The 22,783-nt window shown below is 44.4% G+C and overlaps 1 protein-coding gene across 2 annotated transcripts in view; it reads right to left on the reverse strand.

Annotated features, from left to right (window-relative positions):
- Nucleotides 1–22,783, reverse strand: part of strip1 (striatin interacting protein 1) — a 118,037-nt gene that overhangs the window by 12,128 nt on the left and 83,126 nt on the right. Inside the window, exons 13-18 of one of the 2 annotated variants that reach the window (XM_070859291.1) lie at nucleotides 22,359–22,430; nucleotides 17,459–17,533; nucleotides 13,544–13,641; nucleotides 12,996–13,122; nucleotides 12,442–12,542; nucleotides 3,430–3,496 (exon numbers count right to left, since the gene is read on the reverse strand). In XM_070859291.1, the coding sequence (XP_070715392.1) occupies nucleotides 3,430–3,496; nucleotides 12,442–12,542; nucleotides 12,996–13,122; nucleotides 13,544–13,641; nucleotides 17,459–17,533; nucleotides 22,359–22,430 (540 nt within the window). The remainder of the gene's footprint in view (nucleotides 1–3,429; nucleotides 3,497–12,441; nucleotides 12,543–12,995; nucleotides 13,123–13,543; nucleotides 13,642–17,458; nucleotides 17,534–22,358; nucleotides 22,431–22,783) is intronic. The other variant, XR_011587499.1, reaches the window with a different exon arrangement.

Genomic DNA, 22,783 nt, shown 5'->3' on the forward strand with positions numbered 1-22,783 from the left:
GCCCGTTTCCAGTTCCCTCCATGGCCTTGCACCTCCCCGTAAACTCCTCCAGTCTTACAACCCTCTGAGATCTTGGCGCTCCTCCAATTCTGACCTCTGGCGCATCCCCGATTTTAATCACTCCATCATTGGCGGCCATGCCTTCAGTTGCCAAGGCCCTCAGCTCAGGAATTCCCTCCCTAAACCTCTCTGATTCTCTACTTCTTTTCTCCTTTAAGACACTCCTTAAAACCTATCTCTTTGATCAAGTCTGCCCTAATGTCCCCTTATGTGGCTTGGTGTCAAATTTTGTCTGATAACACTCCTGTGAAGCACCTTCGGACATTTTATTATGTTAAATATGTTATATTAATGCAAGTTGCTGTTATCCTCCATATGAGCAGTAGTCCTAATACCACATGCATAATCCTTATTCCAATATCATCGTATTCCCCATTGCTTCAACCGCATATCTAACCTATTCTTAAATGTTAACGTGGTCTTTGCTGCAGAAGTGAATTTCACAGCCTCACAACCCTCTGTGCATGAAAGCTGTTTAAGCTCTGACCTAAATCTATTTCATTTAACCTTGTATCTGTGCCCCTTGCTTCTAGACTTCAAACACTGGAAGCTGTTGTGCTTCTATTTACTCTGTCCCATCCCTTCATTATAAACACCTCTAATCACTCCTTCATTTCCTCTATTCAAATGAAAGTAACTCCAATTTTTCAGTCTTAGAGTGTCGGCTGTGGCTCAGTGGGTCGCACTCTCGCCTGAATCAGAAGGTTGTGGGGTTCAAGTTCCAATCCAGATACTGGAGCACAAAATCTAGGCTGACACTTCAGTGCAGTGCTGAGGGAGCGCTGTACTGTCTGAGGTGCCGTCTTTTGGACGAGATGTTAAACCGAGACCCTGAATGCCCGCTCAGGTGGATGTAAAAGATGCTGTGGCATTATTTCTAAAATGACCAGGGTGTTCTCCCCGGTGTCCTGGGCCAGTTATTTATCCTTCAACTAACACATCACTGAAATAGATTATCTGGTCATTATTTCATTACTATTTGTGGGTCCTTACGGTGCACAAATTAGATGCTAGGTTTCCTACATCACATTAACTACATTTCAAAAGAACTTCACTGCTGTGAAGCACTTTGTGACATCCTGAGGGAGTGAAAGGTGCTATATAAATGCAAGTCTTTCTTTCTCATAACAGGCATCCTCCTCGTGAGTCGGTGCTGTACCCTCTCTGCCTCAACATCCTTGCAATGTGGAGGGGTCCAAATCTGCAGTCTCAGATTCACCATTACATCACAACTTTTATATTCTAAATCTTGTCAGAAAATATCAGTATCCCCGTGGCTTTTTTATGGCCTGATCTAGTTGGTGTTCCCAAGGTCTTGAGCCTCAACCCTCAAATCTCTCTGCTCTTTCACATCACCCAGCTTCCCCCATTCAAAGGTCAGTTTTTCACCAAAATAAACAATCTCATATTTATTGACATCAGCTTCCTTTGGTTTTCAGAATGACATGCCTCCTATTTTAAGATTGTCTGCAAATAGGGACACCACTCCCTCGATCTAAATAACTGCTGTACATATGAAGAGTGTTCTCAGAGAAGAACTCCATGGGAAACCACCATCTTTTTCCAAACCACTCAAATTGCCCTCAATTCCTGATCTGGTTTCCTGCCTTCTAACCAGTATTTAATCCAATTTTCTTACCCCGATTCTCCTCCAATAGTCTCCTGTATAGTAAATTGTCAAAGGTTTTCTGATGGGCTATGTACACCACATCCACTGGATTTCCCCATCCACCATTTCTCAAAGAATTCGATCAGGTTTACCAAGTACAATCCTCCTTTCCGAACTCCAAATTAGCTGCTCTAATAATTTTTTCTTCCGTTAGATATTGAGTAATTTCATCTTTAAAGATTCCAATTTTTACCAACCACAGATGTTAAACTAACTGGCCTGTATTAACCTGGATTAGCTGCCTTGTTTTGATGGTCGCACTGACACTGACCATTCTCCAGTCCTCTGACACATATCTACTCGCAATACAATCTTAAAACATAACTTTCAAGACGGCCATCATTTCTTCCCCTCTTTTCCTCAAGGCCCTTGGGGTGGACCCCATCAGGTGCTCGCACTTTGTCCTCCTTTAGCTTAACTAATTTCTCTAATACTTTCCTTTTACTTATATCTCTCATCTCGCTTTTAACCAACTTGGGATTTACCTTCTCTTAAATATCTTTTCACTGTTTTGGTGATTTAGTTGAACATTTTATGGGTTTTGCTAATTTGCCTTGGTTGGACATGTTGATCATCGTGTCTACCACAATTCCTACCTCTTGAATGACTTCAAAGTTTTTGCCTCCAATACGCTACACGGGAGACAATTCAGGTACTCATCACTCACTGCATGAAAACATGAGTCTGGCACCAGTCCTGAATGTGACTTCTGTCAGTCTGTACTGCCCCTTGTCCTGCAGTCATGATTCAAGCTAAAATAGCTGGAGTATTAACCTGAAATTCCTCTGCAAAGTTAAGGTTCTCTAAAGTTTGCTTTATCACGTCTCACAAATGTCTCAAAGTGCTTCACATATTGGATCTGACCTGAAATTCTGGGTATACAATCAAAAAAATATATATAGTTATAGAGCATAGTATCCAAAGCTAGAAGCTCCCTGGAGGTCTAAAGTTTTAGAAAGAAAAAAAAAGATTAAAATGAAACAGGAAAAGGCGGCTTATGATAAAGGTCAGGTTCTTAATACAATAGGGAATCTAAAAGTCTTTTATGCACATATGAATAGTAAAAGGGTCGTCAAAGGAAGGGTGGGGCCAATTAGGGATCAAAAAGGCAATCTTCTAATGGAGGCAGAGGGCATGGCTGAGGTACTAAATGACTGCTTTGCATCTACCTTCACTAGAGAAGAGAGTGCTGCCAATGTCACAGTAAAGGAGGAGGTAGAGAATAGAATAGAGGTGGTACTCAAACTAGATGGGATGCATCCTAGGTTACGGAGGGAAGCAAGAGTGGAATTTGCAGAGGCTCTGGCCACAATTCCCAATCCTCCTCAGATTATGGGGCTGGTGTCAGAGGATGAGAATTGCAAATGTTACACCCCTGCTCAACAAGGGGAGAGGGATAAACCCAGCAACTACAGGCCTGTCAACCCAACATCAGTGGTGGTGAACTTTGAGACAATAATCAGACAAAATTAATTGTCACTTGGAAAAGTATGGGTTAACAAATGACAGCTAGCACGGATTTGTTAAAGGTGAATCGTGTTTGACTAACTTGATGGAGTACTTTGATGAAGTAACAGAGAGTAATGCGGTTGAAGACGTATATATGGACTTTCAAATATATGAACTATCTTCTGCAAAAAATCCTATTCCTTGTAATCTCCCTTTGAAGGTCACTTTAGACCTTGTATTTGCTTACTTACCAAGCTCTCTGCCGTCAGTTCAGGGAGTTCATGTACAACACAGTATGGGAAATCCAGTACCGAAATACTGCAGAGATTTGGAAATGAATGCAGGTAATTAATGATTAGTGAGTTTGAAATCCAATTTCAATGAACCCATTAATACTGACTTTTCATATGTGCCCATGTTCTCTATATGTGCTGTTAGCCGTGCCTCAGTGGTAGCACTCTTGCCCGAGTCAGGTCGTGGGTTAAAGTCCCACCCCAGAGATTTACGCATACAATCGAGACTGACCCTTCAATGCAGTACTGAGGGTGTATTATGCTGTCGGAGGTGCCTTCTTTTGGCGAGATATTAAGCTGAGGCACTGTTTGTCCTCTCAGGTAGACAGAAAATATCCCATGCCACTTTCCAAAGAAGAGTAGGGAAGTTTGTGCCAGTTAATAATGTCTGGCCATTATTTACCCAAAACCAACATCACGAAAGCCGAGCTTCTGGTTACTTATTTCACTGCTATTTGGGGGATCTTGCTGTGTGCAAATTGGTTGTCACATTTCCCTACATTTCAACAGTGACTACACTTCAAAAATACATCATTGGGTTTGAAGCGCTTGGGACCGCCCAAGATCATAAATAGCAGTACATAAATGCAAGTTCATTCTTCTTGTAATTGTGAACAGTACACTATGATTCAGTTCCAATATTTTGATTTTGAGCCTTTGGATGCCAATTCGATCTCAAAAAATATGTAAAATTAGTAGCACCAATTAAAGAAGCTATGAAAGCAGCCAGTATAATAGATAAGAAAGGTCATCCAAGCAGAAAGACACCATAGCTCCCCTATTATAAGCCCCAAGTTTCCACATGATTTGCTCCTGATTTTTAGGAGCAACTGGTGGAGAACGGAATATCTTAGAAATCGCAATTCTCCACATTTAAGTTTTCTGCAGTTCTAGTCATGTAGAACAGTTTCACTTTTGAACAGAATTTTTTTTTCAAAAGGGGGCGTGTCCAACCACTGACTCCTGATTTGAAAGTATCCAGTGAAAACGTACTCCAAACTAACTTAGAATGGAGCAAGTGAAGATTTTTGTAGGCCTGAAAAAACCTTGTCTGCACATTAAAAAATCAGGCGCATGTTACAAATTAGGCGTCGGGAACGAGGTTGGGGGGGGGGGGGGGGAAGGGAAGTAATTACATTCTACAATAAATCCTTAGTTATACTTGTACAAATAATTCCAACCTGAATAAAAATTTATAAGCAAAGAAAAGATTAAATAAACCATGTTCCTACCTGTGTGAAAGTACTCCAGGCAGGGAGAAGGCTGCAGGAAGCCTCAGAAGTTGAGGCAGCCATTCCCGACGGCGGGGGGGGGAGGGGAGAGAGGGAGGCCCCCCTGCCGTCAGTCGGGCCCGTCGGGAAACGGCTGCCTCAACTTCTGAGGCTTCCTGCAGCCTTCTCACTGCTGCAAGAAGCCTCAGTGCTGATCATGGAAGGGCAATGTGCTTTTATTAAAAAATTTTAAAAATTGAACAGCTACAAAGAACTACAAAAATGGCCGAGTGCCAATGTTTCCTTCACACTGCGCGTGTGCGAACGCTCCAACGCGCACGCGCAGGGTTGCCGGCACGAAAAAAACTCATTTAAATGGTACCCGCCCCCTCCTACTTACAAAATCGGCGCAAGTGGTAGGCTCCGCCCCGAGGGCCGGGCCAAGCTGACATCGAGCTGCAAAGCGCTCGAGAATAGCGCGGGTTTTTTTCAGGCGCCGTTTTCGGCGCGAAAAACAGGCGCCCAGCTCAGAGGGGTGCCTGTTTTGCCGCATGTGGAAACTTGGGGCCATAGTATCCAACTGGTGCTTAAATGATTCTAAAGTTTTTGGTCCCACTATCTTACACAAGGAGTCCACTCAGGTGCTGTTTACTCCTCGTGTAAAGAACTTTCTGGCCAAAATGTGCATTTTATTAGTGTCCCCATGTCCTATTCTCAGTTTACTTTGAAGCAGTGTTTATCTACATTTGCTATACTGTTTGCTACCTTATATAACTAGAATAGCCCTTTAAAAAATTTTATTAATTCCTGGGATGTGGACATCACTGGCAAGGCCGGCATTTTTTGCCCATCCCTAATTGCCCCTTGAGAAGGTGGTGGTGAGCCGCCTTCTTGAACCGCTGCAGTCCGTGTGGTGAAGGTGTTAGGGAGGGAGTTCCAGGATTTTGACCCAGCGACGATGAAGGAACGGCGATATATTTCCAAGTCAGGATGGTGTGTGACTTGAAGGGGCACATGGAGGTGGTGCTCCATTTGCCTGTTACCCTCGTACTTGGGTGGTTGCGGTTCCGGGTTTGGGAGGTGCTGTTGAAGAAGTCTTGGCCAGTTGCTGTAGTGCATACTGCAGATACGTTGTGCTGGTGGTGGAGGGAGTGAATGTTTAGGTGCGTGGGGTGTGGTCAAGCAGACTGCTTTGTCCAGGAGTGTTGTTGGGACTGCACTCATCCAGGCTAGAGGACAGTATTCCATCACACTCCTGATGTGTCTTGTAGGTGATGGAAAGAACCTAAGAACATGAGATAGGAGCAGGAGTAGGCAATTTGGCCCCTCGAGTCTGCTCCACCATTCAATAAGATCATGGCTGATCATCGACCTCAACTTCACTTCTCTGCATTATCCCCAAATACATTGATTCTCTTAATATCTAAAAATCTATTGATGTCTGCCTTGAATATACTCAATGATTGGAATTCTCTACCCCAGAGGGCGGTGGAGGTTCAAAGATTCACAACCCTTTGAGTGAAGACGTTTCTTCTCATCTCAGTCCTAAATGGCCGACCCCTTATCCTGAGACTGTGCCCCCTGGTTCGAGATTCCCCAGCCTGGGGAAACATCCTCCCTGCATCTACCCTGTAAGAATGTTGTATGTTTCAATGAGATCACCTCTCATGCTTCAAAACTCTAGGGAATATAGGCCTCATAGGACAATCCCCCATCCCAGAAATTCTCCTCTTAGCACTGGTGGGGGTGATGGTGCCTCCGGAGAGTGCAGAGAGACAAGTCCAAGGCACCACGGGTGGCTCAGCTGCACAGGGGGGAAAAGACAAAGATTTAAAGGGCTGTCGTGGTAGAGGGTTCAATAATTAGAGGAAGAGAGGCGTTTCTGTGGCTGTACACATATAGTGCCTCCCCGGTGCCAGGGTCAAGGATGTCAAGAGCAGACGCAGTGCATTCTGGGGCGAGGGTGAACAGCTAGAGGTCGTGGTCCATATCGGGACCAACGACATAGGTAGAAGGAGGGATGAGGTCCTGCAGGCAGAGTTTAGGGAGCTAGGAAAAGAATTAAAAGGTAGTAAGCTCCGGGTTACTACCGGTGCACATGCTAATGAGTACAAGAATAGAAGGATAGAGAAGATGAACGCATGGCTGGAGAGTTGGTGCAGGAGGGAGGACTTTAAATTCCTGAACAGCTTCTGCAGATGGGACCTGCACAAACTGAACGGGTTGCACCTCAACAGTACTGGGGCAAATATCCTCACGGGATGTTTTGCTAGTGCTGTTGGGGAGAAATTAGACTAGCTTGGCAGGGGTTGGGAACCTGAGAACAAATTCAAAAAGGGAAGGAAGTAAAGTTGAAATTGGAAAGCAAGAATTTAGAAAGTGAAGCTGTAAGACAGAGGAAACAAGGGTTAGTAAGTAGTAAGCAAGGAGGTCTTCCTGTGGTGAATGGTATATACTTCAATGCAAGGAGTAAAACGAATAAGGCGGATGAGCTAAGAGCACAGGCAGACACTTGGGAGTCTGATATTATAGTCATTAGAGACATGGCTGAAAGAGGGGCAGGTTTGGCAGATCAATATTCCTGCTTACAGGATTTTTAGACAAGACAGAGAGGGGGGTAAAAAAGGGGGAGGGGTCGCGGTATTGATTAAAGAAACTATTACAGCGGTGAGGAGGGATGATATGTTAGAGGGATTATCAAATGAGGACATATGGGTCGAATTGAAAAATAAAAAGGGGCGATCACACTGCTGGGCGTGTATTATAGACCCTCAAACTGGGAGGGAGATAGAGGAGCAAATATGTAGGCAAATTTGTGAAATTCAAAAACCACAGGGCAGTAATAGTAGGGGGTTTTAATTATCCTAATATTGATTGGGACAAATATAGTGTGAAGGGTAAAGAGGGTGTGGAATTCTTAAAATGCATTCAAGAGAAGTTTTTTTAGTCAGTATGTAGCAAGCCCAACACGAGAGGGGGCGGTTCTGGATTTAGTTTTGGGGAATGAAGCTGGGCAGGTGGAAGGGGTATTAGTGGGAGAGCACTGGAGTGCCAGTGACCATAATTCAGTCAGATTCAAGTTGGTTATGGGTAAGGACAAGGGTAGACCAGGAATAAAAGTCCCAAATTGGGGAAAAGCTAACTTTGCTAAGTTGAGGAGTGATTTGGCCACAGTGGACTGGAAACAGCTACGTGTGGGTAAATCAGTGTCGAAACAGTGGGAGGCATCCAAGGAGGAGATCCGGAAGGCTCAGGCCAAACATGTGCCCTTAAAGAAAAAGGGTGGGAATAACAATTCCAGAGCCCCCTGGATGTCTAGGGACTTACAGGGGAGGGTAAAGAAAAAAGGGAAGCTTATGTCATATACCGACGGCTAAATACTGTAGAATCTTTGGAGGAATATAGAAAGTTCAGATATAAAATTTAAAAAGGATGTTGGGAATGCTAAGAGAGAACATGAAAAATTATTGGCAAGTAAAATTAAGGAAAATCCAAATATATTAAGAACAAGAGGGTAACTAAAGAAAGGGTAGGGCCTATTGGAGGCCATGAGGGTAATCTATGTGTGGAGGCGGAAGATGTTGTTATGGTTTTTAATGAATACTTTGCGTCTGTTTTCACAAAGGAAAGGGGCAATGCAGATACTGCTACCGAGGGGGGTGGGGGGGGGGGGGGGGGGTGTAATTCTGGATGAAGTAAATATAGTGAGAGAGGAAGTATTGAGGGGTTTAGTAGCTTTGAATGTAGATAAGTTCCCAGGCCCAGATGAAATACATCTCAGGTTGTTGAGCGAAGTAAAAGAGGAAATAGCAGAGGCCTTGGCCATTATTTCGAGTCCATTTTGGATCTGGGCATGGTGCCGGAGGATTGGAGGACTGCTAATGTGGTACCCTTGTTTAAGAAGGAGAAAGGGATCGGTCGAATAATTACAGGCCTGTCAGCCTAACCTCACTGGTGGGAAAATTATTGGAAAAAATCCTGAAAGACAGCATAAATCTACATTTAGAAAGGCAAGGATTAATTAGGGACAGTCAGCACGGATTTGTTAAGGGAAAATCGTGTTTGACTAACCTGATTGAATTTTTTGAGGTGGTAACCAGGAGGGTCGATGAGGGTAATATGTACGATGTAGTAAAACTTTAGCAAAACTTTTGATAAGGACACACATGGTAGACTGGTCACGAAGGCTAAAGCCCAGGGGATCCAGGGCAAAGTGGCAAGTTGGGTCAAAAATTGGCTTAGAGGGAGGAAGCAAAGGGTAATGGTTGATGGATGTTTTTGTGACTGGAAGGATGTTTCCAGTGGGGTTCTGCAGGGCTCAGTACTGGGTCCCTTGCTTTTTGTGGTATACATCAATGATCTAGATTTCAATACAGGGGGTATGATTAAGATATTTGCAGATGACACTAAAATTGGCTGTGTGGTTGATAATGAAGAGGAAACATAGAAACATAGAAACATAGAAATCTTCATTGAAGAAGGCGGCCATTTCGGACTGCAGGAGGATATCAATCTACTGGTCAGGTGGGCAGAAGAGTGGCAAATGGAATTTAATTCGGAGAAATGTGAGGTAATGCACTTGGTCAGGGCTAATAAGGAAAGGGTAGGCCACTTAAAAGAACCACTTAGATGAATAAAGGGACCTTGGAGTGCTTGTCCACAGATCGCTAAAAGTAGCAGGCCAGGCGGATAAGGTGGTTAAGAAGCTATACGGAATGCTTGCCTTTATTGGCCGAGGCATAGAATACAAGAGAAGGGAGGTTATGCTTAAATTGTATAATACTCTGGTTAGGCCACAGCTGGAGTACTGCGTGCAGTTCTGGTCACCGTATGATAGGAAGGGCGTGATTGCATTGGAGAGGGTGCAGAGGAGATTTACGAGGATGCTGCCTGGAATGGAGAATCTTAGCTATGAGGACAGATTGGATGGGCTGGGTTTGTTCTCATTGGAACAGAGGAGGCTGAGAGAAGACCTCATTGAGGTGTATATAGTGGATAGCAAGGGCCTATTTCCCTTGGTGGAGTGTTCAATTACAAGGGGGCAGAGTTTTAAGGACCTCATTGGATGGGTTGGTGGAAGGTTTAGAGGGGATTTGAGGGGAAGTTTCTTTACACAGAGGGCTGTGGGAGTCTGGAACTCACTGCCTGGAAAGGTGGTGGATGCAGAAACCCTCACCACAGTTAACATGTGCTTGGGGATGTGCACTTGAAGTGCCGTAACATGCAGGGTTACAGACCTAGAGCTGGTAAGTGGGATTAGACTGGATAACCTCTTGTTGGCGAGTGCAGATATGATGGTAAATACTGCAGGGAATCTAATTCGGCCAGGGTGATCTCCTGGAATAGTTTCGATCGCCTGTTTGGATCGGAGAGGAATTTTCCCAGATTTTTTCCCCCAATTGGCCTGGGTTTTTGCCTCTCCCAGGAGATCACATGGCTCCGGTTGGGACGGAGTGCAGAATGTTTCGGTGTAAGCGGTGTCGCAGTTGTGTGGGGCAGACTGGTTGCTCTTTACCTTTCTGCCATTATTCAGGGCCGCTGACCGAGGGCCGTGTGGCTCTGTGTCGGCCGGCGCGGACACGATGGGCCGAAATGGCCTTCTTCTTCAATGAAGATTTCTATGTTTCTATGAATCACTCTGGTGAACCTTTGCTGCACTAAGTAGACCAAAATTGTACACAATATTCCAGGTGGGGGGGTCTCATAACAGCCCTATATAAATGCAGTATCTGTCCTACCTGTGACAGAGTCTGTGGCTCTCGTATGGACTGTTCAGCCACCAAAGAACTCACTTAAGGAGTGGAAGCAAGCCTTCCTCGATTCCGAGGGACTACCTATGATGATAATTGCAGCAAGGCGTCTTTACTCTTATACTCAAATCCTCTTGTAATAAAGGCCAACATACCATTTGCTTTTTAAATTGCTGGCTTTTGAGAGTCAGGTGGTGAGTCGCTCGCCTCTGACCTGCTCTTGTAGCCACGGTATTTATGTGGCTGGTCCAGTTAAGTTTCTGGTCAATGGTGATCTCCAGGATATTGATGGTGGTATTAGACGATGATAATGCCATTGAAGACCAAGGGAAGTTGCAGACTTTCTCTTGTGGAGATGGTCATTGCCTGGCACTTGTGTGGAGTGAATGTTACTTGGCACTTATCAGCCCGAGCCTGAATGTTGTCCAAGTCTTGCTGCATGTGGGCACGGACTGCTTCATTATCTGAGGAGTTGCGAATGGAACTGAACACTGTGCAATCATCATTTTTGTCATCTCATTCTAACACGAGGAATTAATAATGAAATTTCTCCAGAGATTAGATGTATCCCTTGCGGTTTGGTGACCACAACTGGATCCAAAAGTCAAGGCATGATCTGACTGGAGCACGACTTCCTCTGTCCCATATTCTAGGTTTGGCTCATTAGCTTTATTTACTTCCTTATATAGAATCCAAGCAACACCCTGAATATAGTTTTGTTTTTCTAGTCAGCTGAAGCAGAACATTTCAAAATAAAATATAATGGTTAGCAAATCAAGTGCAAGTTACAATATGCATTAAGAGAATTTCATGAAAAGTCACATTCAGTGGCTTAAATGGTAATAGTGGGGTTGAGGCAGCAACGGCCTTAAAACCAGATTGGTATGCGAGGCTATCTTGCAATCCCAGGGCTCCTGCAGGTACATATCCAGAGACTTGCCAGCCATTAGAATTAATGTCATTAGGGGCTGCACAGCCGCAATTTGCCAAGGTGCATGCACTCTGACTTGGGAGTGCTAATGGTGCTGCCCTATAAACAGATGTTTTTTTTTACACTACTATTTATAATTAGGTTAGGGTAAAAAGATCAGGCTCCTGTCCATAGACTTTATTCAGGGAAGGTGTAGCTAACAGGAATTTGGTAAAGATGTGATGGAATACATTATGCCAATTTTTCTCCCGAGGTCAGACTCCACAGTCGCAACAGCCCAATGACCATGATTGATTTGTCAACCTCCATGGCAAGAGTCAGGAGTAATTATTCCATTGCATGGGGCATCCCAGCTTAGTCTGGCACTTACACCTGGTGTCCAAATGCGTGCATTTCCAACAGGGATTGATGGACAGCAGAAACCCTGGCAATTTTCCGCTCCCCAAGCGGAGGATTAATTACAGAGCACCTAAAGCCACCTTGGCTACGATCAGCTTACACCAGCAATCAAACGGACAATCTCTTTGTGCTGTATAATTCTGCTACACAAACATGCTGAGCTAGAAGAATGTTTAAGACTAACATTTTACATTAAAAAAAGTATTTAAAAAAAAAAGTCAATAGTAATGGCAAATGGTGGTTTGATGCATCAACACACGGTGTTGGTGAATGGTAGGAAGCACGTTCTTGCACATTCATCCCTACACAAGTTACCTATCTTGACCAAGCTGTCAGAGGAGGCTCTTTCTGCTTAGCCACTCCATCATAGACAACTGCAAAAGCATGGCAGCAGGTAAATATTAAATTACAGACTGCAGGAGAACACTCGATCCTGAGTGCAGGGCAATGTTCCCCTCACTATTTTTGGGAGTGCAGCCCCTTTAAGGGACTGTGGCCCATTCCCAGGTCCGCGCATACGCAAGATTTAACAACTGGAAAACCCGGCAGTGCGGGACAGGCAGAGAGCTGCACAACTATGCAGCTTCAAGGGAACGTTGGTGCCACTGGTCACAAAATGATCCTGCTTGAGGAATACAATCCCATGTGTGAATACTGAGAAAGGGTCCCGAAACCTTACCTGTTCTTAGCGGTTATGTAGGACATAATGTTCTGGTTGAAGAACTTTAAAATGAGTGGAATGCAGTTAGCAAAAACCAGGTGCTGTGCCATGTACTCGAACTGCAGGACAATAACACAATATAGAATCAGCTTCAGCAACATCTTCTCAATGCTGGCAATGAAAACAAAGCGAGGGGGCGAGAATGGGTAGCGGGTGAGGAGGGGGGGCACGGAGGCGGGCGAGGGCGTTGAGGGCAGGGGGGTTGCCAAGGGCTGGGGGGGGCGGTCGCCGAGGGCTGGACGTTGAGGGCGGGGGGGGCGATCATCGAGGGCTGGGGTGGGGGGGGGGGGGGGTCGAGTGCAGGGGCTCATGCATGAATACTGGCCACTTGCATGTGATACAAGAGGGATGTCATTGGCTGGGACCCTAAAAATGAGTTAATGGCTTCGTGAGAGTAAAGAATTGGTAACGAAATGCCAAAAAAAAATATTGCTTGGCACACAAAACGTGACATGATCAGATCAGCATTAAACCTGAATGGGTGCTTGGTTGATTATAACAGCATGACTTACCTGATAGATGTGGTTGAGTTTGAAGTGCTTAAGTAGCAGTAACAGGACGGCAGAAATTGCTTTCACAATGATCTCTTTGTGTCTGTTGACATCTACTCCGAGCTTCATACTCTGTAGCACTGTGGTACTGTTAGGATAAAGAGCGCATCACTGCATTACTGTACGATTCGGTGATATAGTCACTTGGGTAACCGAAGACCAAGAGGCAAGAAAGAAAGCTGCTGGCATAAGAGAAAGACTGAACACAAGAAAGAATCAACGGCCTTAGAGAACGAACAGCGAGAGAGAATGCTGATGTGACAGAACAGGATTTGAGTAAGTGTACCTCAACCACAGAAATAAATCTCAAACCCTCTGAGCACAACTGCATCTTACCAAACATTGCAATATATCAAAAGTTGCAATATACTAGATGAAGATAATTTTAACCAAGTTATTTCCAGTTAGTTTCCAATCTTTATACCCAATGAAAATTAAGGTCAATGCAATTGAATAATCTAATCCGAAGGAGGCAAGTCTCGAGTCACCCAAAGGGAAGGAAATCTTACGGCATTTCTTCTGGTAGAACATCAGCGAGAATGTTGATGGAGTCAGTCTTTGCTTTTGAGGTTGGAGCTGCAGCCAGAAGGATCTTCAGCAAGGCAATCTGTGGGAAAGGATTGGAGGCAGAGACTTAAGAAAATAATCTAGATTTTTTTCTCCTAACAAGGTTTACATCAAAGATTCACCTGGAAACTTGAACTAGAATTACCTCTTCAAAAAAAATTAGCTGAACAAAAATCTGGTTGTGAAAAGGCTTGAAATTTTATCTCAATAAGTAAAGACAATGATGATTGAAAACTATACAAAGCACTATGGCTCAAGACATAGAAACATAGAAATTTACAGCGCAGGAGACCATTCCGGCCCATCGTGTCCGCGCCGGCCGACAAAGAGCCGCACGGCCCTCGGTCAGCAGCCCTGAAGGTTACATATAAACCTATGAACAATGAACAATGACGGAAAGGTAAAGAGCACCCAGCCCAACCAGTCCGCCTCACACAACTGTGACACCCCTTATACTGAAACATTCTACACTCCACCCCAACCGGAGCCATGCGATCTCCTTGGAGAGGCAAAAAAAGATCAAAACATAGGCCAATTGGGGAAAAAAATTTGAGAAAATTCCTCTCCGACCCATCCAAGCGATCGAAACTAGTCCAGGAGATCACTGACCGTATTAGATTCCACGATGTGCTTACCATCTGTGTCTGCGCCAGCCAACAAGAGGTTATCCAGTCTAATCCCACTCTGAAGGTTACGGCACTTCAAGTGCCCATCCAGGTACCTTTTAAATGTGGTGAGGGTTTCTGCATCTACCACCCTTCCAGGCAGCAAGATCCAGACCCCCACAACCCTCTGCATGAAGAAGCTTCTCCTCAAAACCTTCCACCAACCACTTTAAATCTATTCCCCCTCGTAATTGACCCCTCCACCAAGGGAAATAGGCCCTTGCTATCCACTATATCCAGGCCCCCCCCCCCCCCAAATTTTAAACATCTCAATGAGGTCTTCCCCCAGCCACCTCTGTTTCAAGGAGAACAAACCCAGCCTAACCAGAGTATTATACAATTTAAGCATAACCTCCCTGCTCTTGTATTCTATGCCTCGGCCAATAAAGGCAAGCATTCCGTATGCCTTCTTAACCACCTTATCCACCTGGCCTGCTACTTTCAGGGATCTGTGGAAAAACACTCCGTTGTCCCTTTGTTCATCTACACTTCTAAGTGGCCTACCGTTTAACGCGTATACCCTTTCCTTATTAGCCCTCCCAAAGTGCATCACCTCTCAGTTCTCCGAATTTAATTCCATTTACCACTGCTCTGCCCACCTGACCAGTAGATTGATATCCTCTTGCAGTCCATGACTTTCCTCTTCATTATCAACCACACAGCCAATTTTAGTGTCATCTGCAAACTTCTTAATCATACTCCCTATATTCAAATCTAGATCACTGATGTATACCACAAAAAGCAAGGGTCCCAGTACGGAGCTCTGCAGAACCCCACTGGAAACATCCATCAACCATTACCCTTTTTTTGCTTCCTGCCTCTGAGCCAATTTTAGATCCAACTTGCCACTTTGCCCTGGATCCCATGGGCTTTTACCTTCGCGACCGGTCTGCCATGTGGGACCTTATCAAAAGCTTTGCTAAAGTCCATATACACTGCATCGTACGCATTACCCTCATCGATCCTCCTGATTACCGCCTCGAAAAATTCAATCAGGTTAGTCAAACACGATCTTCCCTTAACAAATCCGTGCTGACTGTCCCTGATTAATCCTTACCTTTCTAGATGTAGATTTATCCTGTCCTTCAGGATTTTTACCAATCATTTTTCTACAACTGAGGTTAGGCTGACAGACCTGTAATTACTCAGCTTATCCCCTTCTCCCTTCTTAAACAAGGGTACCACATTAGCAGTCCTCCAGTACCCCGGCAGCATGCCTGAATCAAGAGGACTTTTATTCCTGGTCTATCCTTGTCCTTGTCCATAACTAATTTGAATCTGACTGAATTATGGTCACTGGCACCCAAGTACTCTCCCACCGATACCCCTTCCACCTGCCCAGCTTCATTCCCAAAACTAAATCCAGAACCGTCCCCTCTCGTGTTGGGCTTGTTACATACTGACTAAAAAAGTTCTCGAATACATTTTAGGAATTCCGCACCCTCTATACCCTTCACACTATATTTGTCCCAATCAATATTAGGATAGTTAAAATCCACTATTACTGCCCTGTGGTTTTTGGACCACATATTTGTTCCTCTATCTCCCTCCCACTGTTTGGGGGTCTATAATACACACCCAGCAGTGTGATCGCCCCTTTTTTAGTTTTCAGTACAACCCATATGGCCTCATTTGACGATCCCTTCAACAGATCATCCCTCCTCACCGTAGTAATAGGTTCCTTAATCAATACCGCAACACCATCCCCCCTTTTTACCTCCCTCTGTCTTGTCTAAAAATCCTGTAACCAGGAATATTGAGATGCCAAACCCGCCTCTCTTTCAGCCATGTTTCCGTTATGGCTATAATGTCATACTCCCAAGTGTCTACCTGTGCTCTTAGCTAATCCGCCTTATTCGCTATATGCTATACTCCTTGCATTAAAGTATATACCATTTAGCACAGGGTTACGGGGAGCGGGCGGATAAGTGGAGCTGAGTCCACGGCCAGATCAGCCATGATCTTATTGAATGGCGGAGCAGGCTCAAGGGGCTAGATGGCCTACTCCCGTTCCTAATTCTTATGTTCTTATTAAGACCTCCTTGATTACTAATCCTTGTACCCTCTTATAAATTCACTTTCTACAGTCTTGCTTTGCAATTTCAGCTTTACTTCTTTCCCTATTGAATTTGTTCTCAGGTTCCCGTCCCCATCCCCCTGCCAAGCTATCATCTCCTGAGTGGGTAGAGCTATGGCAAGTAAAAGTCTCCATCAACCACTGAGTAGACATGCTGGTGGTGCTGGTTGGGTAAAGTAGCAATTAATTTTTTTATTCATTCATGGGATGTGGGCATCGCTGGCAAGGCCAGCATTTATTGCCAATCCCCAATTGCCCCCGAGAAACTGCTGCAGTCCGTGTGGTGAAGGTGCTCCCACAGTGCTGTTAGGGAGGGAGTTCCAGGAATTTAACCCAGCGCCGATGATGAAACGGCGATATAACTGTTCAAGTCCTGGTTAACCCTCGTCACTGGACCAAGACCTAGCTCTGTCAAGCCCATGTGATCGCTGATGTGTAACAGTCACCACACATTAAAAAAATCCACGCATGGAATATCTGGTCCTTCACTGAAACATCTGCGATCTCCCTTTTGGTGTGGAAGCAAGTCATCCTCATTCAAGAGTCCGCCTATGATGATGATACTTCCAAGTCAGGATGTGTGTGACGGAGGGAAATCTGTACGTGGTGGATTTCCCATGCACTTTGTGCTTCCACATGAAAGAGCTCACAGGTTTGGGAGATGCTATCGAATAAATAAGACAGATTTCTGACATTCACAAGTTTTTTTTGTTTCCACATGATCTGACTCTGGTTAAATCTTTGCTCTTCAAAACATTTCAAAGAAATAGCTCAAACTTTTCATATTGCTAGTTTTATTTTTTTCTGCTCCCCATCGGTTAGTCTCGCTCCTCTGAACACAATGTTCCATTTCCACTACTAGGATGGTAGACCATCAGCTACTCTCTAATGATTATTCTACATTTCCTAGTGAGAAGACCAAAATGAACCTTGGCCAAGTCCGATGGTCAAGTTATCAGACTGGCCTCTTGGCAAGGAATGGCACATGGCAACTGAAGGTGAATAGAGGGTTTAGAGGGTTATGCTGACAGTTAGATGAGGGAGGATGGGAGGAGGCTCAAGTGGAGCTTGGACTGGTTGGGCCAAATGTTCTGTACAGAGGGTTTTACACTCACCATGTATTGAGGCAGACTGGGTAGTATACCCTGGTACAGAACTTCAGCAGTTGTCAGGTCAAATTCTTCTTCACCCTAAAAACATGAAAAAAAATAATTCTACAAATTATTTTCCAGCTTCTTGAATTTCAGACAGACACTTTTTCTGTACAACTGAAGTATAACAACCTCCCCATTGTATTCAAGCCACCTTGAGATACAGGCCATTATTCCATTAGTCTTGTTTATCACAGTTGTACATGTTATACGAGCTATTAGTAATGTGCGACAATGGGCACCCAAATCCCTTCGCTCTTCCACAGTTCCTATTCTCACCTTTAAGAAAATATTCTGATTGTTCTTTCTTGGATCCGGACTGGATGGCCTCACACTGCTCCACCTTGAGCTCCATTTGCCACAGTTTTGCCTGCTCACTTAATCTGTCTGTCTCTATGTAACTTCCTGCTTCCATCTCCACACCTTACTATGCCTTCTAACTTAGTGTCATCTGCAAACCTAGATTTGCAACTCTCTATTCCTTCATCCAAGCCATTAATATATATGGTGAAAAGCTGAGGCCCCAGTCCAGATTCCAAGGAAACATCACTTGTCACATTCCACCAGAGTACCTTTCCTTTACCCTACTTTCTGGTTGGGAGGCAGGCGACAATTTCCAATCCATGTCTCAAGGGTGACTCCAATTCCGAGTGTTTTCATTTTGCTAATAATCTCTCGTGTGAAACCTTATCAAATGCCTCTGGAAGTCCATAAAGACAATATCCAGATACTTCCCTATCGATCATGTTAGTGACCTCCTCAAAAATGCAACGAGATTAGTCAGACATGACCTACACTTCACAATCCAGGCTGACTCCGATCAGCTTATACTTGTCCAAGTGCTCAGTCACTGGCCATAATGGCAGATTCTAGTAACATCCCCAAAACGGACATTCGATTGACAGTTCTGTAGTTACCTGGATTCTCTCTAACTCCCTTATTAAATAATGGAGTGACATTTGTAATTTTCCAATGCAAAGGCATAATTCCACACAAGATGAAGATAAAACAAGCTGCAGTATAAAGGATGAGCAATATATTACACAGAAGGCACTATACATGTTGAACAGCATATTATACAAGAGCCATTTGGCTCATTGTGCTAGTGCTATGAAAGAGCCTAGTTCCATTCCTCTGCCCTTTCCCCATTTAATTTTTCTTTTTCAACTATTTATCCAATCCCTTTTAAAAGCTTTATACATTCCACTTCCATTCCATGTAGTAACAAATCCCCTGCTCGAGAAGTTCTCATTCTCTTTCCTTTCTTTTGGTGAACATAGATTAATGTTTTCGAATGACCAAATCACCAACGTAGGGAGCCCAAAATTGGATTCAATAATCTGACTAGCCTACCCGATGATTTTTTTAAATATTAGCATTTATCTGAGCTTTTACCAGCAGGAGTACACAGTACAAAAGCAAATATCCCACGTTTTCTTAAACCAAGTTTTATTTGTCCTCCCATTTTTAAAGATTTCTGTATGTGAACCCGAAGTTTCTCTGCTACTTTATCCCTTTTAAAATGTTAACATTTAGTGTGAATATTTCCTCTCATTCTTCCTCCCCAAAAAGATCACCTCACATTTCTCTGCATTAAATTTTATCTGACGTTTATTTGCCCAATCTACTAAACTGTCAGTCACTTAGTCCTCTTCTTTGAAAGTGGGCATGCAGGTACAGCAGGCGGTGAAGGCGGCAAATGGTATGTTGGCCTTCATAGCTAGGGGATTTGAATACAGGAGCAGGGAGGTCTTACTGCAGTTGTACAGGGCCTTGGTGAGGCCTCACCTGGAATATTGTGTTCCGTTTTGGTCTCCTAATCTGAGGAAGGACGTGCTTGCTATTGTGGGAGTGCAGCGAAGGTTCACCAGACTGATTCCTGGGATGGCGGGACTGACATATGAGAGACTGGATCAACTGGGCCTTTATTCACTGGGGTTTAGAAGGATGAGAGGGGATCTCATAGAAACATATAACATTCTGACGGGACGGGACAGGTTAGATGCGGGTAGATTGTTCCCGATGTTGGGGAAGTCCAGAACCAGGGGACACAGTCTTAGGATAAGGGGTGGGCCATTTAGAACTGAGATGAGGAGAAACTTCTTCACTCAGAGTTGTTATCCTGTGGAATTCCCTGCCGCAGAGAGTTGTTGATGCCAGTTCACTGAATATATTCAAGAGGGAGTTAGATATGGCCCTTACGACTAAAGGGATTAGGGTGTATGGAGAGAAAGCAGGAAAGGGGTACTGAGGTGAATGATCAGCCATGATCTTATTGAATGGTGGTGCAGGCTCGAAGGGCCGAATGGCATATTCCTGCAGCTTTTTTCTATGTTTCTATGTTAACCTTTCTATCTATTTTTGTGTTCCTCCCCAAGTTTCTCCCTCAGATATTCTCCTTCCTTTCATCCCTCGCTCGGCCTCTGCACTAAGCGACTTTTGATCATCAGTGATTCCAATCTCAATTCACCTTGCTCTCTCTCCTCTGAAATTACTGGCCTCCTGATATCACTAAACCGTTCCCTCAATATACAGTCTCCTACATTCATGGCTACCCCCAACTTTGCCATCATCTTGATCACAGACAAGGCAATCTTCAATTTCTTCCTTGTATCTTTCATCACCTAAATCCCCCTACCTCAATCAACCCCATTTCCTTCTGTGTCCTCCCCATTAAAATCTTTACTCTCTCCTGTCCTGGTCATTGCCCCTGGTATATCCCTCACCTTGGCTCTCAAGGCCAACAGGTGCAGACTTTAACCTACCTGGCACACAACTGGTTTAACCATCCAAAACTCCAGCATCAGATAGCAAAGATAATGCATGTCTTCTTTTCTCCATTACTGTCTCCTTAAATTCCTCACCCTGCCCCAAAAATAAGTGCAAGGAGCTCAATGATTTCTTTATCGCTTAAACAGAGACCACCCACACAGCTGCCTCCCCCACCCACCCCTGGCAGTTCAATCTTGTCCTGCCTCTGATCCCATGCCTTTCTCCCATCTTTCCTCATGCTCTCTCCATGTTCAGTGTTGAGACACACCTCCTGCTCCGTTGGTCTCTTCATACTAAACAGTCGAGTATCCAACCTCCCTACCATTCCCCATGGTACCCGACATTGTAAATGATTCCCTCTCCTCAGATACTGCACCCTCCCGTTCAAAACAATCGTTACCTCCTCCTCAAAACACCCACCTCAACCCTCACGCCATCTCCAAATTCCCTTTCCTCTCCAGTCATTGAACGTGTTGTTGCTTCTCACATTCATGGCCATCTTTCCTGCCCCGCCACATTACTGAAACAGCCTAACACAGCCCCGAAATTATATTGTCTGACTGTGACCGTGGGGTCATTTCCCTCCTTGACTTCTCTGCAGTTTTTGACATGGTCAACCATACCATTTTTATCCAAAGTCTCGCCTTCAGCTCAATGTGACTGCCCCGACTTGGTTTCACTACCCATCAAATCGCAGGCATAGCTTCTCTTCCTGTCATCGGACAGTTATCGCCAAGAATCTGACCTCGGTACAATTTAGTGACATCATCCCGAGACATGGAGCCAGCTTCAATCGTGTACGCTGAGTTCACCCAACTTTAAATCTCCAATACCGTTCTCATTGCCTCCACTACCTCTTTCCTGTCAAACTGCGTGTCCAACATCCAGTCTTAGATGTGCCATAATTTCCTCCAGTTAAATATTGGGACGACTGAAACCATTGCCTTCAACACCCTCCACAAACTCCATACACTTGCCACTCATTCAACCCTTTCCCCCAACACTGACTCAGGCTGAACCCGACTGTACCACCTCAAGCTGAGCTCCAATTCTCTATCCATCATAAAGACAGCCTATTTCCATTGCCACTACCTCAGTCCACCTGCGGCTGAAACCATGTTTAAATCCTTTCATGGCCTCTCCACTCCCTATCTCGGTCATGTCGTCCAAGACCCACATGTCCCTCTGACTCTGATCTCCTCTCCGCCCCACCATACCTTCCGCTGCCATACTCTAGCGTTCCCTCCCTAAGCTGCTCTGGATCGCCACCTCCCTCTCCTTTACAACTTTCGCTGCAGCTTACTTCTTTGACCAAGCTTTTGGTCACATCTAACATTTCCTTTCGTTTGGCATCCATTTTTGTCGTATTGTGCCTCTAACGCACCTTGAGGTAGCTTTCCACGTTAAAGGTGCTCTATAAATGCAAGTAAGTGTTTGCAAAATGTTGATATTGTGTTTGATACCCAAATACGGATCGTAACACAGAAAACCATTTGCCCCAACATTGATCGCGGGGGTGGGGGGTGAACACACCATGATTTACATCCCTCCAATTTAAAAACATTAACCACTTCTGTTTTCTTTATTTTTATCATGTGTCTTTATTTTTTAACAAGTCTAGTATGGAGGAGCTTAACTCCATGCCTGCATCCTCTCCGCCACCTCTACCTCCTCCAGCCCCACAACCTCAGATATCTGCGCTCCTAATTCTGACATCTTGAGCATCCCAGATTTTAATGGCTCAACCACTGCCGCTGGTGCCTCCAGCCCCAAGCTCTGGAATTCCCTCCCTAACCCTCTCTCGACCTCACCCTCCTCCTTTAAGCTGCTCCTTCAAATCTACCTATTTGACCAAAGTTCTGGTCATCTGTCCTGATATCTCCTTATGTGGCTCAGTGTCAAATGTTGTTTTATAATGCTCCTGTGAAATGCCTTGGAGCATGTTACTATGTTAAAGGGAGCTTATATCAATGCAAGTTATTGTTGAACAGTATATGACACAGAAGGCACACTAAGCGCTTAAACAGATTAACAATTCTACTTGTAACTGATATGAACGGACTTCAACATTTAGAAATAGTGCCATCCATACCGCAGAGAGTGGCTTTTTCAGATATTCCTCCTCCTTCTTGATCTGAATCTCGGCTATTGAAATGTACTTGTGCTGCAAAGTAAATAAATGATGAGTTTATACACAGAGAAATGTGATCACCTGTTTTAAAAACCAAGTATTTGCAATATATATCTTTCCCTCTGTAAATATTTTTGGTTATCAATACAAAGGTCACTGGTTTTGGAATTTCGAGCGCTCAGTGAGCAACATGTATTCCCGAGGTAGACATAGCACCTTAAATATAAATATAGAGTAAAGCACCCTCTACATTAGCTCAACCTCACACAGCCCTTCTGTAGCCACATAATATTTCTCATTTCAGCCATTCTTTTGTTGCTGATGATCGGTTCTGATAAAAGATCAGTGACCTGAAATGTGAATTCTTTTCCTCGCCACAAATGCCT

This window comes from Pristiophorus japonicus, chromosome 17 (assembly GCF_044704955.1).
Source record: "Pristiophorus japonicus isolate sPriJap1 chromosome 17, sPriJap1.hap1, whole genome shotgun sequence".
Taxonomy (NCBI): Eukaryota; Metazoa; Chordata; class Chondrichthyes; family Pristiophoridae; genus Pristiophorus; species Pristiophorus japonicus.